Source organism: Ornithorhynchus anatinus, chromosome X2 (genome assembly GCF_004115215.2).
Source record: "Ornithorhynchus anatinus isolate Pmale09 chromosome X2, mOrnAna1.pri.v4, whole genome shotgun sequence".
Lineage (NCBI taxonomy): Eukaryota > Metazoa > Chordata > Mammalia > Monotremata > Ornithorhynchidae > Ornithorhynchus > Ornithorhynchus anatinus.
The window spans coordinates 10,947,230-10,968,927 of NC_041750.1; the positions used below are offsets into that span (position 1 = coordinate 10,947,230).

Sequence of the window (21,698 nt, forward strand, 5' to 3'; positions counted from 1 at the left end):
GGGAGATACCCCCTTTATAAAGACTGTGAGCCCGTCATTGGGCAGGGATCGTCTCTGTTGCCGAATTGTACATTCCAAGCGCTTAGTACAGTGCTCTGCAGAAAGTGAGCGCTCAATAAATACTATTGATTGAATAAAGGGACACTACTTCTCCATCCCTCACTGCTTGTCTACATTTCATTCCCAAGAAATCATTTACCGTCCCAGGAAGCAAGGCCAAGCCTGAGTCAGGGGAATGTGTTGGAATAAAATACTCCGCTGCTTATCTGATACCTTCTAAACCCCTTTGGATAATTGGCTTCATTACTCCTCCCTCGGTCAGGCACGGTTTGTATCCCCTGTCTGGTCTGATGACTTTGTGGCAGAGTTGGGGGGATCTGCTTAGTGGTAAAATAAACAAGATCCCAAGTCATCAAGCTCAATATTTACTGTGAGCTTTTGACTGCCCAGGGATCTAAAAACTGAAATAGATCTTTTTGAGGCTTAGGTCCTGACCTGTTCAGAGGCAGGGGGACTGGGTGGGTTGACCTCTGGAGGGGTCTGTGGTTAATAATAATGATGACATTTGTTAAGTGCTTACTATGTGTCAAGCACTGTTCTAAACACTGGGGCAGCCACAAGCTACAGGCCAATCAGGTTGGACACAGTCTCTGTCCCACGTGGGGCTCACGGTCTTAATCCCCATTTTACAGAGGAGGGAACTGAGGCCCAGAGAAATTAAGTGACTTGCCCAAGTTCACCCAGCAGATGTGGCGGAGGCAGAATTAGAACCCAGACCCTTCTGACTCCCAGGCCACTAGGCCATTCTATGAGAAGACAATTGCCCCTGCCCATTCTTTTTTTTTAATGGTATCTGTTAAGCGCTTACTACGTGCCAGGCACTGCGAATCCCACCTCTGCCACTTGTCAGCTGTGTGACTGTGGGCAAGTCACTTTACTTCTCTGTGCCTCAGTGACCTCATCTGTAAAATGGGGATTAAGACTGTGAGCCCCACGTGGGACAACCTGATCACCCTCTATCTACCCCAGCGCTTAGAACAGTGCTCGGCACATGGTAAGCGCTTAACAAATACCAACGTTATTTTCATTATTCTAAATGCTTTGGTAGATACACCATAATCAGGTTGGTTACAGTCCATGTTCTTTCCTTCCTCCCTCCCTCTCTTTCTCTCCCTGCCGTCCTCTCCTACGGGAAGAGACGTCTTGGGGCAGCCTTGAAGATAAGACACCGATCACTTAAGCCGGTAAAAACTGGGGGCGGGGGGGGGGGGTGGTAAGCAGGAGGACCTGGGTTCTGATCTCTCCCTCCCCCCCCTTTTTTTTTCATTTTCTCCAGCCCGTTTTTTTGGACTGCAAGCTCGCTGTAGACAGGAAACACGTCTGCCGACTCTGCTGTACGAAGAGCTTAGTAGAGTGCTGTGCACAGTCAGCGCTCCTCACTAAAAACCATCGATTGTTTGATATTGGAGGGGAATCCGGTCGTAGGACGGCCACCTCGCCGAAGCCCTAGGAGAGAGGGACCCCGAGTCAGGCTGCAAAGGCGATCGAGTTTCCAGGGCCGCGGCCTCCTCCTCGGAAACCCCACGGCCGCCGCAGCCTGGAACGGGGAGGGGAGGGAGCAGCCGTGCAGGCGGATGACTCGGAGCGGGGACGGTCACCTCGGGCAAGGCAGGTGCGGGGAGGACCGGAGGTGGGGGCGGAGCGGGGGCACCGCAGTGCGGTAGGCACTAGGACCCGCAGGGGCCCGGGGGCGGACGCAGCAATGAGGAAACGAAACAAGTTGCCCCAACTTCTCCGGCGGGAACCTCGTCTCCGGGCGCCGGCAGTTGGGGAGCAGGGGGCGCCCTTGGTAAGGGGGGGGGGAGGGAGGAAGATCACCTGGATCGTGCCCACCTGGCGGTGCCCAGTCCGCGCCACCCCATGGGACCCGCGGGCAGGTGGGCGGGGGGGGGGGCGGGGGACACTCAAACCGGTCGCCCCCGGCCAAGCAAATCCGAACCCACCCCCGGGGCCGGCGTGGGGCCACCTCCCCCCACCCCTCTCCCGTCACTGGCTCGGGATCGGAAACTCTGACTTGCATTTCCAACCCGAACGGAGCGGGGGACGCGTGCGGGAGGAGGCGGAGCTGTGTACACTGTGGGTTGTTTTTTTTTGGGGGGGGGTGCGTCGCCGGGGCGTTTCGGAGGCCAATTCGGTGGACGTTTGAAAGGTGCCAGGGGGTGCGGGATCACCAACGACGTAGAGGTTCTGCGGAGATGATTCGTGGACACTACGAGGTGGGTACTGGGGATATACTGGGTGGATGTTGGCCGTGTTGGGTACGTATGTGATGTGCGACTGTGAAAGGGGGGTGCGTGGGGCCACACTCGGTTGTTAGGGTCGTCCGGGAACGCGTACGTGTGTCCGTATGCCAGCATGTACCCGCGGGTGCATGCACGCGTTGCCTTGGCGAAAGCCGGTGTGTGGATAGAATGGACAGAGGCACAGTCCAATTAGCGGGTGGAGAGTCGGGCAGGAAATACCAGGACGCTGTAAATTGCCTGGGGGGGCCCGAGTGGAGCAGAGCTTGTCATCAGATATATCCATCTTGTTTTCTTCAGCACCTCCCCATCTCCGGGCCCAGGAAAGCCCATCCCTACAAGCCACCCTATTTTCCTCCTCTCAACCTCCTCGACCTGGGGCTTTTTGGCCTCCTCTCCGCCCTTGCCTCCCACGCAGGCATACACGCACACACACACTCTCTCTCTCTCTCTCCTTCCTCCGCATCCCCATCACCCTTCCGTTTGGTTCCCTGAACACTACACCTCACCCGTTCTGGAGCTGAGGCTTGAGCGAGCCCGGGTTGAGGGGGATGCTGCAGAAAAGCCCATGCATGCTTTGGGGTCTTTACCATCTCCTAGAGTGTGCCGGAAAGGGGAAGCAGTCCTGGCTTCTCTTTAATATTCGGTTGGCTTTGGCATTTACGAAGGCCAAGCCTTTAGAACCGGGAGGGTAACCTGGAGGGAGAAGTCACCTGTAGCCTCAGGAGGTGAAGAAGAGGGAGGGAAAGGGAACAGGAAAGGGGATGAGACACTGATAGGGATTTTTGAGGGACAAACCATCATGGGCCCCCCTAGACCGTAAGCTCGCTGTGGGCAGGGAACATGCCTACCGACTCCAGAGTATTTTCCCAAGTGCTTAATACAGTGCTCTGCACACAGTAAGCGCTCAATAAGTATGTTTGATTGAGGGGTTAGAAGCAGGGGGAGATGGATTAAATGACTTGGAATTATTGGACATAATTATTGGTAGGTGAGTAGGTGCTCCCGGGCTGTTATAGGTACTCCCTGGGGAGAGAGAGAGGAGGAGGAGAAGGAGGGGGGTAAGGAGGAGGAGGAAGAGAAAGAGGAAGAGAAGGAGGAGGAGAAGGGAAGGGTGGGTAAATAGGCAAAGAGAGGAGTTGTGCCTGACCTGGTGTTGCACAACATGCAAGGCAAAGGTTGGATTCTCCCTCACAGAAACTCAAATCCTCATCTGGTCTGGGGGCCGCTGGGGTAGCAGGGGCTCTGGACTGCAGGAGGACAAGATTATCGCCTCTTGTGGTTGGCGATACACAGAAGTGGTGGTGATTCATCACCCAAAGGGAAGAGAAGGGGTGAGAAGCAGAACCAGAGGGAAGGGCAGGGAGGTCTTTTTTCAGAAATGCAGCAGGGCCGAGGCCTCTCATACCAGTCAGATGCTCAGTCACACTGGGCACTGTCATGGCCTTACTGAGGCTTTCAGTGTGGGTTGGGGGATTTGTGTTGTTTTTTTTTTTCCAAGTTCTCTTTTTAGCCACACATGGGCCAGACCTGAACAGCCCAAGTCAGGTGGAGGATTGAGCAACCGCTCCCCAAATGTACTCATAAACACATAAAGCGATGCCACCCCGGGGCAACCAATGGCCCTTCCAGCCATAGTCTTCATGCCAAAATGGGTTGGTGTGGCCATTAACCCATTCTATAGCTGGAGAAGCTGAGTCCTGGAAGTTTCTTGCCCCTCATCTGGGTGGTGGGAACAGAAAGTAGAAGATTCAGGGGGCTACAGAGGGGATTTCTGGCAGACAAGGGGAGGAGATTGGCGATGACTGATTTCTTGTCTGCTAGAAGTCGGTGGGGAGATTCTTACAGGGGAGGCGGCAACTCCCCAGCCCTACTGGGCTGTCACGATATGTACTCCTGGGGCTCGGTGGAGAGGTCTTACCAGAAACCAGTCTCACTCCCTTGTCCGGTGGAATTTGTGAAAAGAAGGCTTGCAGGGGTAGGCGGAGTGAGGTGGATGGGGGTAGCTGGCAAGGATGGCAGCCCAGCCCAGCCCAGCCTGGAAGGCAGGAGCTCAGATTCCAGAGCTAGGGCTTGGGAGGGAAGTGGGGAACACCGGGGTTCCAAATGCCAGGCCCTGGGCAAGAATCAGGCCAGGCCGTAAAGGAGCCCACTGCCTGGGTCCAACTCCCAGTGGCAGCCCGGGTGCTCCAGAAACCAGTCCTCAGTCCCGGGCTTCTAACGCCTACTCAGTATTTCCCATGCATGCGGGACAGGGCCACCTGCCCAGTGGTCTCCTCCTAAAGCATGACTGACTGAGGACCTGGACTTTCCCCAGCTCTCCTCCTACTTCCCTTTGACTAGCTCACTTCCCCACCCCTCTGCATAATCTGTCGGGGGTGGGCAGTGGCCTCTGGGGTGTGGCGGTGGCCTCTGGTTGCCCTTTGGAACCGTATCATTGGAGTCCCCGGACCCAGCGCCGCCCCACCCTGGAGATCCTAGTTCTAATCCCGGCTCTGCCACTTATCAGCTGTGTGACACTGGGCAAGTCACTTGACTTCTCTGTGCCTCAGTTACCTCATCTGTAAAAGGGGGATTAAAGACTGCGAGCCCCATGTGGGATGACCTTGTATCTACTTCAGCCCTTAGAACAGTGCTTGGCACATAGTAAGGGCTTAACAAATGCCATCATTATTATCCTGAGTGCCCTTTTTGCTCTCCAGGAGATCTCCCTGCTTTCTTGACCTCGTGCCATTCCTGGGCAGGCCTTGCTCGCACCGATCCCTGGGGCAGGATGCCAACGGTGAGTTAGCCCCCTGGATCAGGGCGAGAGGGGCAGGAGGATCGGGTCTCCCTTCCCTTCCCCGCCCTTTGGAGGGAAGATCCGGCTCCTTCCCGGCTATTGTGTTGATGTCTGTTGATCCACCTGCATTCCCCTCCCCCTTGCCCGCCCACCCGCCCCATCTCGCTGGGTCCCTGGAGAGCCCCCTCTGAGGAGGCGTCAGTACCGCCACCCTTGAGGGAGTCCACGCCGCTGAGGGCCTCTTGCTGAAGCTGGTCTCCACCTCCCGGCCTGTGCGATGGAATACGCAGAGCCTGGTGGGAGAGAAGCGAGAGATGCAGCCCTCCTGACACAGGGCTCCCATCCCTCCTTGCCGTCTGGGGCTGCCGGGACCTCCGGGTGACACCACTTTCTTTCCAGAAACGCTGGGCACCTGGCACTCAGTGTATCACTAAGTGCGACCACACCAAGCCCAAAGCCGGGGAGCTGGCCTTCCACAAAGGGGACATGGTCACCATTATTGAGGCTTGTGAGGTGAGTGGGAAAGAGACCAGGAAGAGGCTCTGGCTGGGAAGTGCCCTGTTCAGGACCGACTCTGAGGGATGTGGGGGGAGGCAGTAAGTGGTGGGGTTGGACTGGCCCTGCCTTGGTGGAGGCTGGTCCCGGGCCCACTGGGTGGAATTCCCCAGGGTGGGACCTTGAGGGACCCTGTCTGAGGTCACTATGGGAGGTGAGCATACGTGGAGCTCAGCAGCCAGTTGCCACCCAATGATAATATTGGTGGTGTGCGTGGGGGTGCCAAGCACTGGGAGAGATACCGGAAAATCGGGCGGCTCACCGTCCCCGTCTCACATTGGGCTCACGGACTGAGGGGGCAGGAGAACGGAAATTGAGACCCCGTTTTCCAGAAGAGGAAACTGAGGTCTAGGGAAGTTAGATGACTTGTGCAAAGTCATCCAGCAGGCAAGTGGAAGAGCCAGAATTCAAACCCATCTCACCCCAATCCCTCTCACCACTAGAAGAGCGTGGATGGCTCCTCAGATTACCCCCTGGTAAATGCCTGAAGATCCTCTGGAGTAAGCCCAACCCTGAGCCCTGCCGGGGAGGGCCGGCCTCTCCCCTTCCCAGCACCCGCCGTCATCCCCTCCTCTTTGCAGAGCAAGAGCTGGTACCGGGCCAAGCACCATGAGAGCGGAGAGGAGGGACTGCTGCCTGCCAGCTCTGTCCGGGAGCGAGAGGCCATCCAGGCTGACCCCAAACTGAGCCTCATGCCGTGAGTAGCGAGAGCAGGCAAACTCTAGGACCGGGGCGGGAAGCCAGGGGCCCCGCTAGCCCTTCTTGCTTCCTACTCTTTCCACCGTCTCCCAGCCTCCTCAGATTCACCCCCAAATTCCCAGGAGTCACCGTTAATAATAATTGTGATATCTGGTAAGAGCTTAATATGTGGCAAGCACCATACTAAGCGCAGGGGTAGGTACAAGATTATCAGGTCCCACTTAGGGTTCACCAAGTAGGAGGGAGAACAGGGATTGAATCCCCATTTTGCAGTTGAGGAAACTGAGACACAGAGAAGTTAAGTGACTTTTAACCAACGCGGCCTGCACTCTTCTAGTGCTACCTTTCTCACTCTGCCTCGATCTCGCTGCTGACCTCTCACCCGTGTCCTACCTCTGGCCTGGAACGCCCTCACTCCTCAAATCCCACAGACAGTTACTCTCTCCCCCTTCAAAGCCTTATTGAAGGCACATCTCCTCCAGGAGGCCTTCCCCGACTAAGCCCTCCTTTCCTCTTCTCCCACTCCCTTTTGCATTGCCCTGACTCACGCCCCTCATTCATTCCCCGCCCTCACAACCTCACAGCACTTATGTACATAGCTGTAATTTGTTTATATTAATGTCTGTCTCCCGCTCTAGACTGTAAGGTCACTGTGGGCAGGGAATGTGTCTGTTTATTGTTGTATTGTACTCTCCCAAGGGCATAATACAGTGCTCTGCACACAGTAAGCACTCAATAAATACAACTGAATGAATGAATGACTGAGGTCACACAGCGGGTAAGCGGAGGAGCCAGGATTAGAACCCAGGTCCTAAGACTCCCAGGCCCGGACTCTTTCTACTAGGCCATGCTGCTACCCTGTCGATACAAGGAGTGATGTCTGAGGGGAGGGAAGGAGAGAGAGAGGGTCTCCCTCAGACCATTTAGCCCTCCACTTCCCCCACTGCCACCCCTCCCTCCCCCCCACAACTCCTCCACTCTTCCAGGTGGTTCCATGGGAAAATATCCGGGCAAGAGGCCGTTCAGGAGCTACAACCAGCTGAAGACGGACTGTTCCTGGTGCGGGAGTCCATCCGTCACCCGGGAGACTATGTGCTCTGTGTCAGCTATGGCCGTGAGGTCATCCACTACCGTGTCATCCATCAGGACAGCCAGCTCACCATTGATGAGACGGTCTCCTTCTACAACCTTATCGACATGATCGAGGTCAGTCACCTCCACCCTCTTCCTAGCTCGGGGCCCCTGGGGGGATGAGCTGTGGAAAGGTGGAAGGATTGGACAGTAGAGCCTGGGAGAGAAAGAAAAGGTGATCTGGGGTCATTTGGTCTGAAAGAGAGAAGGCTAACGGATGAGTGAATTTCTCTCTGTCTTGCGTGGGCTGCAATTAGTTCCAGAGAAATTGGCCTTCAAGTACAGAGATGGAATGGAGGTTACACATCAGAAAGATCTTCCTGTGTGGCAAAGGACAGGCTCCATCCTTGAAAATCTTCATGGCTTAGGAGAGCTGCTGTCTTGGAAGACCTGGGATACGGCTTCTTGGAGACGGAGGGCTGGATTAGTTGACCTTTTCAGTGCTAAGAGTCTGGTGATCGTCTCCTTGCTCTGACTCCAGTGACTGGGCCGCTGTTTGCCTGCTTCTCCTCAAAAGTGGCTACATTTTAGGGCCTGGGTAGAGCAACCCCCAGCAAGACCAGAATTGCAGGGAAAGTGAACTGGGGAGGGAGGGAGGACTGGGCCCTAAGGGGCAGAGTGGTGAAGATGAGAGCCATGATCTCGGGGCTGCTCTTGCAGTTATTTGTCTTTTTGGGGGGTGGGCTCTTTTCCCAGCTCCCTGGGGCGACCTCCTTATTACCAAGTTCCCCTGCCCCATTGCAGTTTTCATAGAAAAGAAGAGTGCCTGGGACAGAAGGGCCAATATCTGGTCTCCCTCTTATGGAGGCCAAGGGTGGAGCCCTTCTCTCTTTCTTTCTTTCTCTCTCTCTCTCTCTTCCTCAGCCCTGAGACTGGGACCCTGCTGGTTTTGTAGTTCCCCTGGCTCCCCTCACCCACAGTCTGTCTCCCTGCAGCATTATACGAAGGACAAGGGGGCCATCTGCACCAAGCTGGTAAAGCCCAAGCCAAAACATGGAACCAAGTCTGCAGAGGAGGAACTGGCCAAGGGTATGGAGCCAAGGGGAAGGCCCTGGGGAGAGCGATTCTGAGGCCCCCACCATTCCTACCTCCCTGCCCGCCCTCCCCCAGGGGGTCATTTCTGAGACCAAAGACTTGTTTCAACCTGAGGGAGGCGGACAAGGGGCTTCCCTGGCCGCTGGCTGGGGATTCCCCTTTCCCACCCACACCCTTCTCCCTGCCTCCACAGCCGGCTGGTTACTGAACCTGCAGCAGCTGACCCTGGGGAGCCAGATCGGAGAGGGCGAATTTGGAGGTGAGTGGGAGTGGTGGGCTGGGGGAGGTTTTCTCACTACCAGAAGCTGCCGAGAGCTCTCCCTTCACCCCCCTGCCGGGGCCTGGATCCCGATTTGGGTTCTCGGGCAAGGTGGGGAGGACCCAGACTCTCCCAAAAGGCCAGACATCCGACTTATTGGAGAGTTTCTGTGAAAGAGGGGAGGGGTCAGTGGGGTCCCCGGGTCCCTCCTCTCTTTTCTTATATTTCCTCACCCTACACCCGACCACCACAACTCTTAGGCATATTTCTTTATACTTTATCGCTTCCCCTCTCCCGGTAATTTATTTTACACTAGGCCTGACAGACTTGCCCTGCCTCCCATCCTCCTTTCCAGCTGTGTTACAGGGCGAGTACATGGGCCAGAAGGTGGCCGTAAAGAATATCAAGTGCGACGTCACGGCCCAGGCCTTCCTGGACGAGACAGCCGTCATGACGTAAGGGGACCGGGGAGGCCGGGCTCTTGAGAGGAAGAGGCTGGCTGGGCTGGGGGAATGGCCGGAGAGAGCCAGGTGTGTGGGACACAACCTTCTCCTTCACTCATCCCCTCTCCCCCCGCCCCCTCACTAACCAGGAAAATCCAGCACAAGAACTTGGTGCGATTGCTGGGGGTGATACTGCACCACGGGCTTTACATCGTCATGGAGTACATGAGTAAGGTGTGATCCCCTTCTCCAGCCTCCTTTCCCCGCTCCCCGCTCCTGGACCCTGCCAGTTCCACTCTGGCCCTTTTCGAGCCCCCAGCCCGAGGTCCCGTCCCCCTCCGACTCCCAATTCCACTCCGAGCCTGAAGACTGAACCGCTGCCTTCCGCTGTGGTGGTGGGGAGGGGGGAGAGGGGAAGGTGGGGAGGCACCGGGTAGGGGCTGAGACTGGAACTAGCCCTCCCTCCCCTCCTCCCTCCCCCTCTCCCTCCCCACCCGCCCCCCAGGGGAACCTGGTGAACTTCTTACGGACTCGGGGCCGCTCTGTGGTCCACACCAAACAGCTGCTCCAGTTCTCCCTGTGAGTTGAGAGGGAGGGAGGGGGAAGTGGGACGGGAGGATGGGGAGGGAGGGGCCTGGGTCCTCCACTTGCCCGTCTCCCAGACTCCCTCATGGAGCGGAAGGCCTGGGCCTGACCCTCCCCGAGGTCAGAAGGTCAGAGCTGGAGGCAGAACTCAGGAGTCCAGGCTCCCAACCTACAAGAGGGGGAGGAGGCCCACAACCTGGTCCTCGGCTCGCCTGGAGGGGCCAGCAGAGGGGAGGGAGGGGGTTCTGGAATCGTTCCACGGGAACGTGCCCCTGCCTTGACAGCCACATTGCAGAGGGCATGGATTACTTGGAGTCCAAGAAGCTGGTGCACCGGGACCTGGCGGCCCGCAACATTCTCATCTCAGAGGAGAACGTGGCCAAGGTCAGCGACTTCGGGCTGGCCAAGGCAGACCGCAAAGGGCTGGACGTCACCCGGCTGCCTGTCAAGTGGACAGCCCCCGAGGCTCTGAAACACAAGGTAAGCTGGGCCCAGGGGAGTCATGTTCTGTCCATGGCTCCCGGCCTGGGCTCCAGGCTCTGACTTGCTGCCTGTGACCTGGGCACCCATCAGGTAGGGAATGGAGCTGGGTCATTGGGGTGGGGTGGGGGGCGATTCCAGGCTCCCGTTCCACTGGGAACATGGGCCATCTTAGAAGAGCCTAGCTAGTAATAATTGATAACAGTAATCATTAGGGCATTTATTAAGCATGTACTCTGTGCCAAGCACTGTAATAATAATAATAATAATGTTGGCATTTGTTAAGCGCTTACTATGTGCCGAGCACTGTTCTAAGCGCTGGGGTAGACACAGGGGAATCAGGTTGTCCCACGTGGGGCTCACAGTCTTAATCCCCATTTTACAGATGAGGGAACTGAGGCACCGAGAAGTTGACTTGCCCAAAGTCACACAGCTGGCAAGTGGCCGAGCTGGGATTTGAACCCATGACCTCTGACTCCAAAGCCCGTGCTCTTTCCAATGAGCCACGCTGCTTCTCTAAGAAGCATTCTGTACCAAGCGCTGGGGTTGACCAAGATAATCAATCCATCTGTGGTATTTACTGAGTGCTCACTGCCTGCAAAACCCTTTACCAAGCATTTGGGAAAATACACTACCCTCTGTAGACATGATCCCTGCCCTCAATCAATTGATCATGTTTATTGAGCGCTTACTGGGGATAGAGCACTGTACTAAGTCCTAGGGAGAGGACAATATAACAGACACATTCTCTGCCCACAACGAGCTTACAGTCTAGAGGGGGAGACAGACAAAATATGAATAAATAAATTACAGCTATCAATCGTATTTATTGAGTGCTTCCAGTGGGCGGGGCACTCTACTAAGCGCTTGGAAGAGTATAACACAATATAACAGACACATTCCCTGCCCACAACGAGCTTACAGTCTAGAGGGGGAGACAGACATTAATAAATGATTACGGGTATATATGTAAGCGCTGTGGGGGTGGTGAATAAAGGAAGCAAGTCAAGGAGATGCAGAAGGGAGTGGGAAAAGAGGAAATGAGGGCTTGGTCAGGGAAGGCCTCTTGGAAGGGATGCGCCTCCAATAAGACTTTGAAGAGGGGGAAAGTAATCGTCTGTCGAGTATGAAAAAGGAGGACTTTCCAAGCCTGAGGCAGGTTCATTCATTCAGTAGTATTTATTGAGCGCTTACTATGTGCAGAGCACCGTACTAAGCACTTGGAATGCACAAATCGGTAACAGATACAGTCCCTGCCCTTTGACGGGCTTACAGTCTAATTGGGGGAGACAGACAGACAAGAACAATGGCAATAAATAGAATCGAGGGGAAGAACATCTCATTAAAGCAATAGCAAATAAATAGAATCAGGGTGATGTACATCTCATTAACAAAATAAATAGGGTAATGAAGATATATACAGTTGAGCGGACGAGTACAGTGCTGAGGGGATGGGACGGGAGAGGGGGAGGAGCAGAGGGAAAGGGGGGAGAAGAGGGTTTAGCTGCAGAGAGGTGAAAGGGGGGTAAAGGGAGCAGAGGGAAAAGGGGAGCTCGGTCTGGGAAGGCCTCTTGGAGGAGGTGAGCTTTAAGTAGGGTTTTGAAGAAGGGAAGAGAATTAGTTTGGCGGAGGTGAGGCATTCCAGGACCGCGGGAGGACGTGGCCCAGGGGTCGACGGAGGGATAGGAGAGAACGGATGGTGAGGAGGTGGGCAGCAGAGGAGCGGAGCGTGGGGGGTGGGCAGTAGAAAGAGAGAAGGGAGGAGAGGTAGGAAGGGGCAAGGTGATGGAGAGCCTTGAAGCCTAGAGTGAGAAGTTTTTGTTTTGTGCGGAGGTTGATAGGCAACCACTGGAGGTTTTTAGGAAGGGGAGTGACGTGCCCAGAGCGTTTCTGCAGGAAGATGAGCCGGGCAGCGGAGTGAAGAATAGAGTGGAGCGGGGAGAGAGAGGAAGAAAGGAGATCAGAGAGAAGGCTGACAGTAATCTAGCCGGGATATTATAAGAGCCTGTAGCAGTAAGGTAGCCGTTTGGGTGGAGAAGAAAGGGCGGATCTTGGCGATATTATAAAGGTGAGACCAGCAGGTTTGGGAACGGATTGGATGTGTGGGGTGAACGAGAGAGCCGAGTCAAAGATGACACCGAGGTTGTGGGCCTAAGAGACGGGAAGGATGGTCGTACCATCCACGGTGATAGGGAAGTCAGGGAGAGGACCGGGTTTGGGAGGGAAGATGAGGAGCTCAGTTTTGGTCATGTTGAGTTTTAGGTGCCGGGCAGACATCCAGGTAGAGACGTCCTGGAAGCAGGAGGAGATATGAGCCTGAAGGGAGGGGGAGAGGACAGGGGCAGAGATGTAGATCTGTGTGTCATCTGCTTAGAGATGATAGTTGAAGCCGTGAGAGTGGATGAGTTCACCGAGGGAGTGAGTGTATATGGAGAACAGAAGAGGGCCAAGAACTGACCCTTGAGGAACTCCAACAGTTAGAGGATGGGAGGGGGAGGAGGAGCCTGCGAAGGAAACTGAGAATGACTGGCCAGAGAGATAAAAGGAGAACCAGGAGAGGACGGAGTCCGTGAAGCCAAGGTGAGATAAGGTGTGGAGGAGAAGGGGATGATCGACAGTGTCAAAGTCAGCTGAGAGGTCAAGGAGGATTAGAATAGAGTAGGAGCCATTGGATTTGGCAAGAAGGAGGTCATGGGTGACCTTAGAGCAGTCTCGGTAGAGCGGAGGGGACGGAAGCCAGATTGGAGGGGGTCCAGGAGGGAATGGGAGTTAAGGAATTCTAAGCAGCGAGTGTAGACGACTCGTTCTAGGAGTTTGGAAAGGAAGGGTAGTAGGGAGATAGGGCGATAACTGGAATGTGAAGTGGGGTCGAGAGAGGGTTTTTTTAGGATGGGGGACACATGGGCATGTTTGAAGGCAGAGGGGAAGAAGCCATTGGAGAGTGAGTGGTTAAAGATAGAAGTTAAGGAGGGGAGGAGGGCAGGGGCGATGGTTTTTATAAGGTGAGCGGGAATGGGGTCCGAGGCACAGGTGGAGGGGGTGGCACTTGCGAGGAGGGAGGAAATCTCCTCTGAGGATACTGCAGGGAAGGATGGGAAAGTAGGGGAGAGGGTTGAGGGGGGAGGCAAGAGGGGGAGGGGAGACTTTGGGGAGCTCAGACCTGATTTTGTTAATTTTTGTGATGAAATAGGTGGCCAGATCAGTGGGGGTGAGGGATGGGGGAAGGGGAGGAACAGAGGGCCTAAGGAGAGAGCTAAAGGTCCGGAACAATTGGCTGTGGGCGAGAGGTCGGTGACCAGACAGATGAGATCAATATGTACGTAAGTGCTGTGGGGCTGAGGGAGGGGTGAATAAAGGGTGTAAATCAAAGCGCAAGGGCAATGGAAAAGAGAGGGGGAGAAGAGGAAACAAGGACTTAAGTCGGGGAGGGCCTCTTGGAGATGTGCTCTGAATAAGGCTTTGAAGTGGGGGAGAGTGGTCATCTGTCAGATAAGGAGAGAGAGGGAGTTCCAGGCCAGAGGCGGGAAGTGGGCAAGGGATCTGCAGCGAGAGAGATGGAAAAGAGGTACAGCGAGGAGGTTGGCATTAGAGGAGCGAAGTGTGTGGGCAAGGTGATTGAGTGCTTCAAAGCCTACACTGAGGAGTTTCTGTTCGATTCAGAGGTGGATGGGAACCCCTGGAGGACTGAACGGTTTTGTACAAAAATGATCCTGGCAGTAGAGTGAAGTTTGGCCCGGAGTGGGGAGAGACAGGAGGCAGGGAGGTCAGCAAGGAGGCTGATGCAGGAATCACAGCGGCGTAGGATAAATCCTTGGATTAACGTGGTAGCAGTTTGGATGGAGAGGAAAGGGTGGATTTTAGCAATGTCGTGGAGGCTAAACCGACAGGATTTTGTGACAGAGTGAATATAAGAATAATAACAATGATGATGGCATTTGTTAAGCACTTACTATGTGCCAAGCACTGTTCTAAGCGCTGGGGGGGTGGTACAAGGTAATAAGGTTGTCCCACATGGGCTCACAGCCTTAATCCCCATTTTATAGATGAGGTAACTGAGGCACAGAGAAGTGAAGTGACTTGCCCAAAGTCACACAGCTGACAAGTGGCGGAGCTGGGACTAGAACCCATGACCTCTGACTCCCAAGCCCGTGCTCTTTCCACTGAGTCACGCTGTTCTGAGAGCGATGAGTCAAGGATAACACCAAGGTTACGGGCTTGTGGGACAGGGATGGTCGTGTTGTTTTCTGCAGTGATGGGAAAGTCATGGGGAGGACAGGTTTTGGGTGGCAATCTGAAAAGTTCTATATAGGACATGTTAAGTTGGAGGTGTTGGTGGGACATCCAAGTAGAGATGTCCCAAAGTCAGGAGGAAATACAAGACTGCAGAGGAGGACAGAGATCAGGGCTGGAGATGTTCATTTGGGAATCCTCCACATAGAGGTGGTAGTTGAAGTCATGTGAATGAGTTCTCCACGGCAGGCGGTGTAGATGGAAAATAGAAGGGGATCGGGAACCGAGGGACTCCCACAGTTAGAGGATGGGAGGCAGAGGTGGAGCCGGCGAAAGAGACTGAGAATGAGCGGCCAGAGATGTGGGAGGGAGAACCGGAAGACAGTGTCAGTGAATCCCAGGTTGGATAATGTTCCCAGTGTTGTAGGAGGCTGGGAAGTCAAGGTGATTTAGGATGGAGTACAGGCTGTTGGAGGAGCTAATGGTGTAGTATAAAATAAATTACAGATAAGGGCAAGAATATAGAGAAATATGCCTTAGAGTTGGGGTGGTGGGGAGTGGGGTGGACGGAGGAAAGAGAAGAGAGACCGGGGACCTCACTGACCCCTTTCCTCTTCCATAGAAATTCTCCAGTAAATCAGATGTCTGGAGTTTCGGGATCCTCTTGTGGGAAGTGTTCTCTTACGGTCGGGCACCGTACCCCAAAATGGTAAGAGGGGATGGGAGAGATAGCAGATCTAGGGGAAGGAGGGATCTGCGGGAAGCCGGGGGCGGGGCACCAAAACCCATGGAAAATGGAAGCTGGGCGGTACCCCGGCTCTGTGCAAGAGTGTCTTTTTTTCCTCTTCTCGGCGCCCACCCCACCTCGTCTCCAGTCCTTGAAGGAGGTATCAGAGGCAGTGGAAAACGGTTACCGCATGGAGCCTCCGGAGAACTGCCCACCCACAATCCATACCCTGATGAACAGCTGTTGGGAGGCCGAACCCGCCAAGCGCCCCACCTTCAAGAAACTGGGTGAGAAGCTGACCAAGGAGTTGCGGAACACGGCCAGTGAAGCTGGCCCGGCTGGGAGTCAAGCGCAGGAATCCTGACCTCCTCCACCCCTCCCTGATGGGGTTGGACATGACTCTGGGGGAACCCCCAAAGGAATGGCAAGGGCTCACAGGGTGGGGTTGAATTCTGGACTCAGGAACTGGGGACCCCCTTGCTGCTGCTGGGAACTACAGATGCTGGCCCTGGGCCAGCCGATGTGACTTGGCTTTTCTTGTTCTGGCCGCCAGCGGGTATGGTGTCCCCCCTCGCCCCCGGCAGCTGCGGATTGTACGGAAGATAAGGATAAAATCCCCAGCGGGAAATGGGTACCTTTGACTCGCCTCTTCCTCTCCTGCCCCCATGAAGGAGATGTCGGCCTGAAAACCCTGCTGGGAAGTTTCCCACCTGTCCCCCACACCCGCACTCTCCTAGCCACCTCCGGACCTCAGGACCCCAGGGTAACCTCTGGCTTTGCCCCCGGATGTTTGGGAGTAGAGGAGAAGTGGGGTGAGGGAACACAGAGAAGGGCAGGATAACATGGGTAAGAGAAAGTGTAAGTGTGCAGAGGAACTGTGCCAGAGTGGGTGTAATGGGGATCACTTGTGTATTAGGATGAATAGTATGAGTCAGGGCCTGGAAGTATGGCAGTGTGAGTCAGTGGTATGTCTCAAGCAGAGAGAGAGAGAGAGAGAGAGTGAGAGAGTGTGTGTGTGTGTGTGTGTGTGTGTGTGTGTGTGTGTGTGTGTGTGTGTGTGTATATAGACACTCCAGACCTTAGGATTCTCCCTTCTAACTTTAGGACCCATCCAGTTCCCTTCCACCAACTTTTAGCCCCTTGGCTGTCCCTCTATGACCTCCTTCTCCCCCATTCCAGAGCCACCCACAGTGGTCCTGCTGCCTAAGGTCTGGCTCTCACCCTTCTCCCCCAGATGGAAGCTAAGGCAGGGGGCAGGATGGGAGCTCTGGGAAATTTGACGGTCCAAGCAAAACCAAGGGAGGAGCAGGATGGAGCTAGACAGGGCGGAGGGTAAGGGAATGAGGACATCCTGGTGGATCCCAACTTGCCCTCCAACTTCTCTGCCCCGGTTAGGGGTGCCTGAGCACGTGTATCTGGGCCCCACGACAATGGATTTGGGTAGGTACATGCCCTTCTCCCTGCACTGCTCCAGGCTGGGTCCACTGTAGTCTACCTGCCTGCTGCCCACATCTGTAAGAGCATGGGCTTTGGAGTCAGAGGTCATGGGTTTGAATCCTGGCTCGGCCACTTGTCAGCTGTGTGACTTTGGGCAAGTCACTTAACTTCTCGGTGCCTCAGTTACCTCACCTGTAAAATGGGGATTAAGACTGTGAGCCCCACGTGGGACAACCTGATTCCTTTGTGTCTATCCCAGCGCTTAGAACAGTGCTCGGCACATAGTAAGCGCTTAACAAATACCAACATTATTATTATTATTATCTGTGAGAAACCTCTGATCGCAAGCCCTCGTGGTCTAGAACACCAATCTGAGGTAGAAATGGGGCTGGGAATTAAATTATACCCTACCCCCCCCCCCTTTCCTCCTTACCCTCCCCGCCCCCAGCCAGCAGCCAGCTTCTCTGGGAGGCTGCAGGACAGGGGCTAGGATGGGAAGAGGGAGGCTGGAGAGAATAGAAGAAAGCTGAAGCCCCTGGCCTGACCCTCCCTTAGGAGTGAGGGAGTGGCCACTCTGGCACTTGATCCCTTCCCCACCCCAATTTGAAGTTGACACCAACCCCACCCCTAACCTGAATCCTCAAACTCTAAACTGAGTTTTAGCCCAACCCCTGACCACCTATAGGAGGAGGGTTAAAGGTGGAGTTGAAAAAACAATCCTATGCTCATTTTATCCCATACTCCAATAGACCAATGAGTACTTGAACCAGGGAGGAGAACAGAACAGCAAAAAGCAGCAGAACTAAAAACCCATTTGAGCAGATTAGCCTTAGGCCAGACCTAAAAGAAACCTGGGTTTGAGCAAGTAAAAATTTGAAGCAAAATGGAACAAGAACCATGGCTTTTTTTATGGTATTAAGTGCTTACTCTTTGCCAGGTACTGTAACTAATCAGGTTGGACACAGTCCATGTCCCATGAGGGACTCACAGTCCCAATCCCCATTTTACAGATGAGGGACTGAGGCCCAGGGAAGTGAAGTGACTTGCTCAAGATCAAAGAGCAGACAAATGGCAGAGGCAGGATTAGAATCCCGATCCTTCTGACTCCCGGGCCCATGCTCTATCCACTCGGCCATGTTGCTTCAGAATTTTAGATCGCCTGTAGCTGTGGTGTTTTAGTGCAGTGTGGCTCCATGGAAAGAGCATGGGCTTGAGAATCAGAGGTCATGGGTTCGAATCCTGACTCTGCCACTTGTCAGCTGTGTGACTGTGGGCAAGTCATGTAACTTCTCTGTGCCTCAGTTACCTCATCTGTAAAATGGGCATTAAGACTGTGAGCCTCATGTGGGACAACCTGATTACCCTGTATACCCCTGGGGAGTCCATAGCCAGGCCAACCCAGCCTGACCCCCGTCCCAGCATCTCCAGGCAGCTCCCCAAAGCCCAGCCAGCAATGGTACAGATAGGGGACGGGGCTCCTTTTGCATGGTACATGTGGGAGAAAAGGGCCCAGGCTACCCAGGAACCCCACAGGCCAGAGGGTATGGGTGCTCAGCAATACCTTTGAAAACCCTCTCTTCCAGGCTCCAGGAGCCCCATGTGGGACAGGGGCTGTGTCCAACTTGAGTATCTCATACCTGTCCCAGTGCTTAGTACAACGCTTGGGACATAGAACTTAGCAAATACCACAGTGATTATTCTTAGCTGTTTGAATCTAGCCAACATGGACATCATCTGACTCGCCACCAACTACTTTCCAATCCCTTGGTATGGGGACTTAAGGCAAGCAGGGATCCTAAAAGCAGCTGCTGAAACAGCAGAGACAGGGCTGGTGAAGTCCTATCCTGTCCCCATTGGACAGCAGGCATCTCCCCATCTTCACCTTGGGTCCCTAAGGGGCCCATCCCACTCCAACAGACCCAAAAGGTCACTTGGAACAGAGGGCTGAAGTAGAACAGAAAAGCAGATGCTTGTAGAAGGGCGTGCACGCTTATGTGTGAGCATAAGCATATATGCTTGTCCATCAATTGATCGATGGTATTTATTGAGTGCTTACCATGTGCAGAGCACTGTACTAAGCACTTGGGAGAGCATGAGAGAGTTGGTAGAAGCGATCCCTACCTTTAAGGAGTTTACAATTTCTCAAAAAATGGTATTTACTGAGCGCTTACTGTGTGCAGAGCACTGTACTAAGCGCTTGGAAGAGGACATTATAACAGAGTTGGGAGATACGTTCCCAGCTCACAACGAGTTTACGGCTTAGTAGGGGAGACAGACATTAATATAAATACATTACAGATATGTTCATAAGTGCTGTGGGGCCAAGGGTGGGGTGAATAAAGGGTACAAATCCAAGTGCAGGGGTGATGTGGAAGGCCTCCTGAAGGAGATGTGATTGGAATAAGGCTTTGAAGTGGGGGAGACAGACATTAAAATAAATGACAGGGGCTGTGGCAGAGTATTAAGAACATGGACATCTGTGCTGTGGGTTGGGGGTGGAATGAATATTAAAAAACTTAACGACTACACACCCCTCTCAAGGTCGCACCTGGAGAGCTTCCAGTTCTCTACAAGTCTCGACTGTGGGAGGGAGTCAAGGAAGTCAAGGTTAGGCAGTGTTTCCAGGAGAAGGAGGGAGTCTACAATGTCAAAGGCAGCTGAGAGGTCGAGGAGGATTAGGATGAAGTAGAGGCCATTGGATTAGGCAAGAAGGTCATTGATGACCCTGAAGAGGGTAGTTTCTGTGGAGTGGAGGGGGCGGAAGCCAGATGGCAGGGAGTCAAGGGGAGAACTGGAGGGCCGGAAATGAAAGCAGCCGGTGTAAACAACTTGCTTGAGGAGTTTGGGAAGGAATGGTAGGAGGGTGATAACTGCAAGAAGCAGTGGGATGAAAGGAGGGTTTTGTGTTTTTTAAAACAGAGGATACATGGGCATGGTGAAAGCAGCGGGGAAAGAGCCATTGGAAAGTGAGTGGTTGAAGATGGTGATCAGGGAGGGAAGATGGGAGGGACAAGTGTTTTAATAAGGTGTGAAGGGATGGGGTTGGAGGTGCTGGTTGAGGGGGTAGATTTTGACAGGAGTTGGGAGAAGCTCTTCTTGAGATACTGCTGGGAAGGATGGGAAAGTCACAGATGGAGTAGGAAGAGGGGGGGCAGGGGAGATTTTAGGAAGAGCACACCTGATGGTTTCAATTAAGTGGCCAGGTCATTAATAATAATAATAGTAATAATAATGGTGGTATTGGTTAAGCACTTACTGTGTGCCGAGCACTGTTCTAAGTGCTGGGTTAGATACAAGGTAATCAGGTTGTCCCACGTGGGGCTCACAGTCTTAATCCACATTTCACAGATGAGGTGACTGAGGCACAGAGAAGGTAAGTGACTGGCCCAGAGTCACAGAGCTGATAAATGGCAGAGTCGGGATTAGAACGCACGACCTCTGACTCCCAAGCCCGGGCTCTTTCCACTAAGCCACGCTAGGGACGGGGGATTAAAGAAGGAGTTAAAAGTCTGAAACAGCTGGCTAGGGGAATGGGCATGGTAGTCACTAAGGGTGGAGAAGTAGTGTTGTTGGGCAGAGAAAAATCTCCTGCCTTCTCCCCAAATCCACCCACTCCACCTGCGCATCCTACACCATCTCTTCACACCTTATCAAAACACTTGCCACCTCCCTTCTTCCCTTCCTAACTGCCACCTTCAACTTCACTCACCCATGGCTTCTTCCCCACTGCTTTCAAACATGCCCATGACTCCCTTATCCTAGCTCTGCCACCCCGACCTCATGGCTCCCGTTATTGCCCCATCTCCCTCCCACCATTCCTCTCCAAACTCCTCGAGTTGTCTACACCCGCTATCTCAAATTCCTCTCCTCCAATTATCTCCTTGACCCCCTCCAAACTGGCTTCTGCCCCTCGACTCCTCAGAAACTGCTCTTGCGAAGTTCACCAATGATCTCCTTCTCGCCAAATCCACGGCCTCTGCTCCATTCTAATCCTCCTCATACTCTCAGTTGCCTTCGACAGTCGACCATCCCCTTCTCCTGGAAGTGTTATCCAACTTTGGTTTCACTGACACTGTCCTCTCCTGGTTCTCTTCATACCTCTGGCCACTCATTCTCATCCTCTTTCGAGGGCTCCTCCTCTGCCTCCCACCCTCTAACTATGGGCGTCCCTCAAGGATCAGTTCCAGGTCCCCTTCTATTCTCTATTTACACCCACTCCCTTGGAGAACTCATTTGCTCCCATGGCTTCAACTACCACCGCTTCGCAGATGATCCCCAAATCTACATCTCCAGCCCTCATCTCTCTCCCTCTCTGCAGTCTGGCTTTTCCTCCTGCCTTCAAGACATCTCTATTCGGGTGTCCCGCCAGCACCTCAAACTTAACATGTCTAAAACAGAACTCCTTATCTTCCCACCCAAACCCTGTCCTCCCTCTGATTTTCTCATCATGGCACCACCATCCTTCCTGTCTCACAAGCCCATAACCTTGGCATTATCCTTGACTCCTCTCATTTAGCCCACATATTTAATCCATCACTAAATCCTGTTGGTTCGACCTTCACAACATCGCTAAAATCTACCCTTTCCTCTCCATCCAAGCACTTATCCTATCCCACACTGATTACTGTCCTCGCTCACCTCCCTGCTTCCTGTCTCTCCTCACTCCAGACTACTTCACTCCGATGCCCAGATCGCTTTCCTATAAAATCGTTCAGCCCATGTTTCCCCATCCACTTCCACATCAAACTGAAACTCCTTATAATCAGCTTTAAAGCACTCAATCACCTCGCTCCCTCCTACCTCACCACTCTCCTAACTACAACCCAGACTGTCACTTCACTCCTCTAATGCCGACCTTCTCACTGAAATTCGATCTCATCAATCTCACCCCCGATCTCTTGCCCACATCCTGCCTCTGGCCTGCAATGTCCTCCCTCTTCATATCTGACAATTACTTTCCCCACCTTCAAAGCCGTATTGATGGTGCTTCTCCTTCGAGAGGCCCTTCTTGACTAAGCCCTCCTTTCCTCTTCTC

General features: G+C 53.8%; 1 protein-coding gene across 2 annotated transcripts; it reads left to right on the forward strand.

The window, feature by feature from the left end:
* Positions 1-1,749: 1,749 nt before the first annotated feature.
* Positions 1,750-15,860, forward strand: MATK (megakaryocyte-associated tyrosine kinase). 2 transcript variants are annotated; one of them, XM_029053540.2, is made up of 14 exons: positions 1,750-1,849; positions 2,210-2,276; positions 5,003-5,082; positions 5,482-5,595; positions 6,219-6,334; positions 7,323-7,542; positions 8,403-8,496; positions 8,696-8,761; positions 9,117-9,216; positions 9,354-9,438; positions 9,710-9,783; positions 10,074-10,269; positions 15,122-15,208; positions 15,375-15,860. In XM_029053540.2, exons 3-14 carry the CDS (start codon positions 5,074-5,076, stop codon positions 15,588-15,590), a joined length of 1,377 nt encoding a protein of 458 aa, XP_028909373.1. In that variant the 5' UTR covers positions 1,750-1,849; positions 2,210-2,276; positions 5,003-5,073; the 3' UTR covers positions 15,591-15,860. The 2 variants fall into 2 exon arrangements, with proteins under 2 accessions (XP_028909373.1, XP_028909374.1); XM_029053541.2 differs by lacking the exon at positions 2,210-2,276.
* Positions 15,861-21,698: the final 5,838 nt, after the last annotated feature.

Coding starts and splice junctions, on each gene's coding strand:
- MATK (XM_029053540.2), top strand. Junction 7,543..8,402: donor ACCTTATCGACATGATCGAG/GTCAGTCACCTC, acceptor GTCTCCCTGCAG/CATTATACGAAGGACAAGGG. Junction 9,439..9,709: donor TCATGGAGTACATGAGTAAG/GTGTGATCCCCT, acceptor CCCGCCCCCCAG/GGGAACCTGGTGAACTTCTT.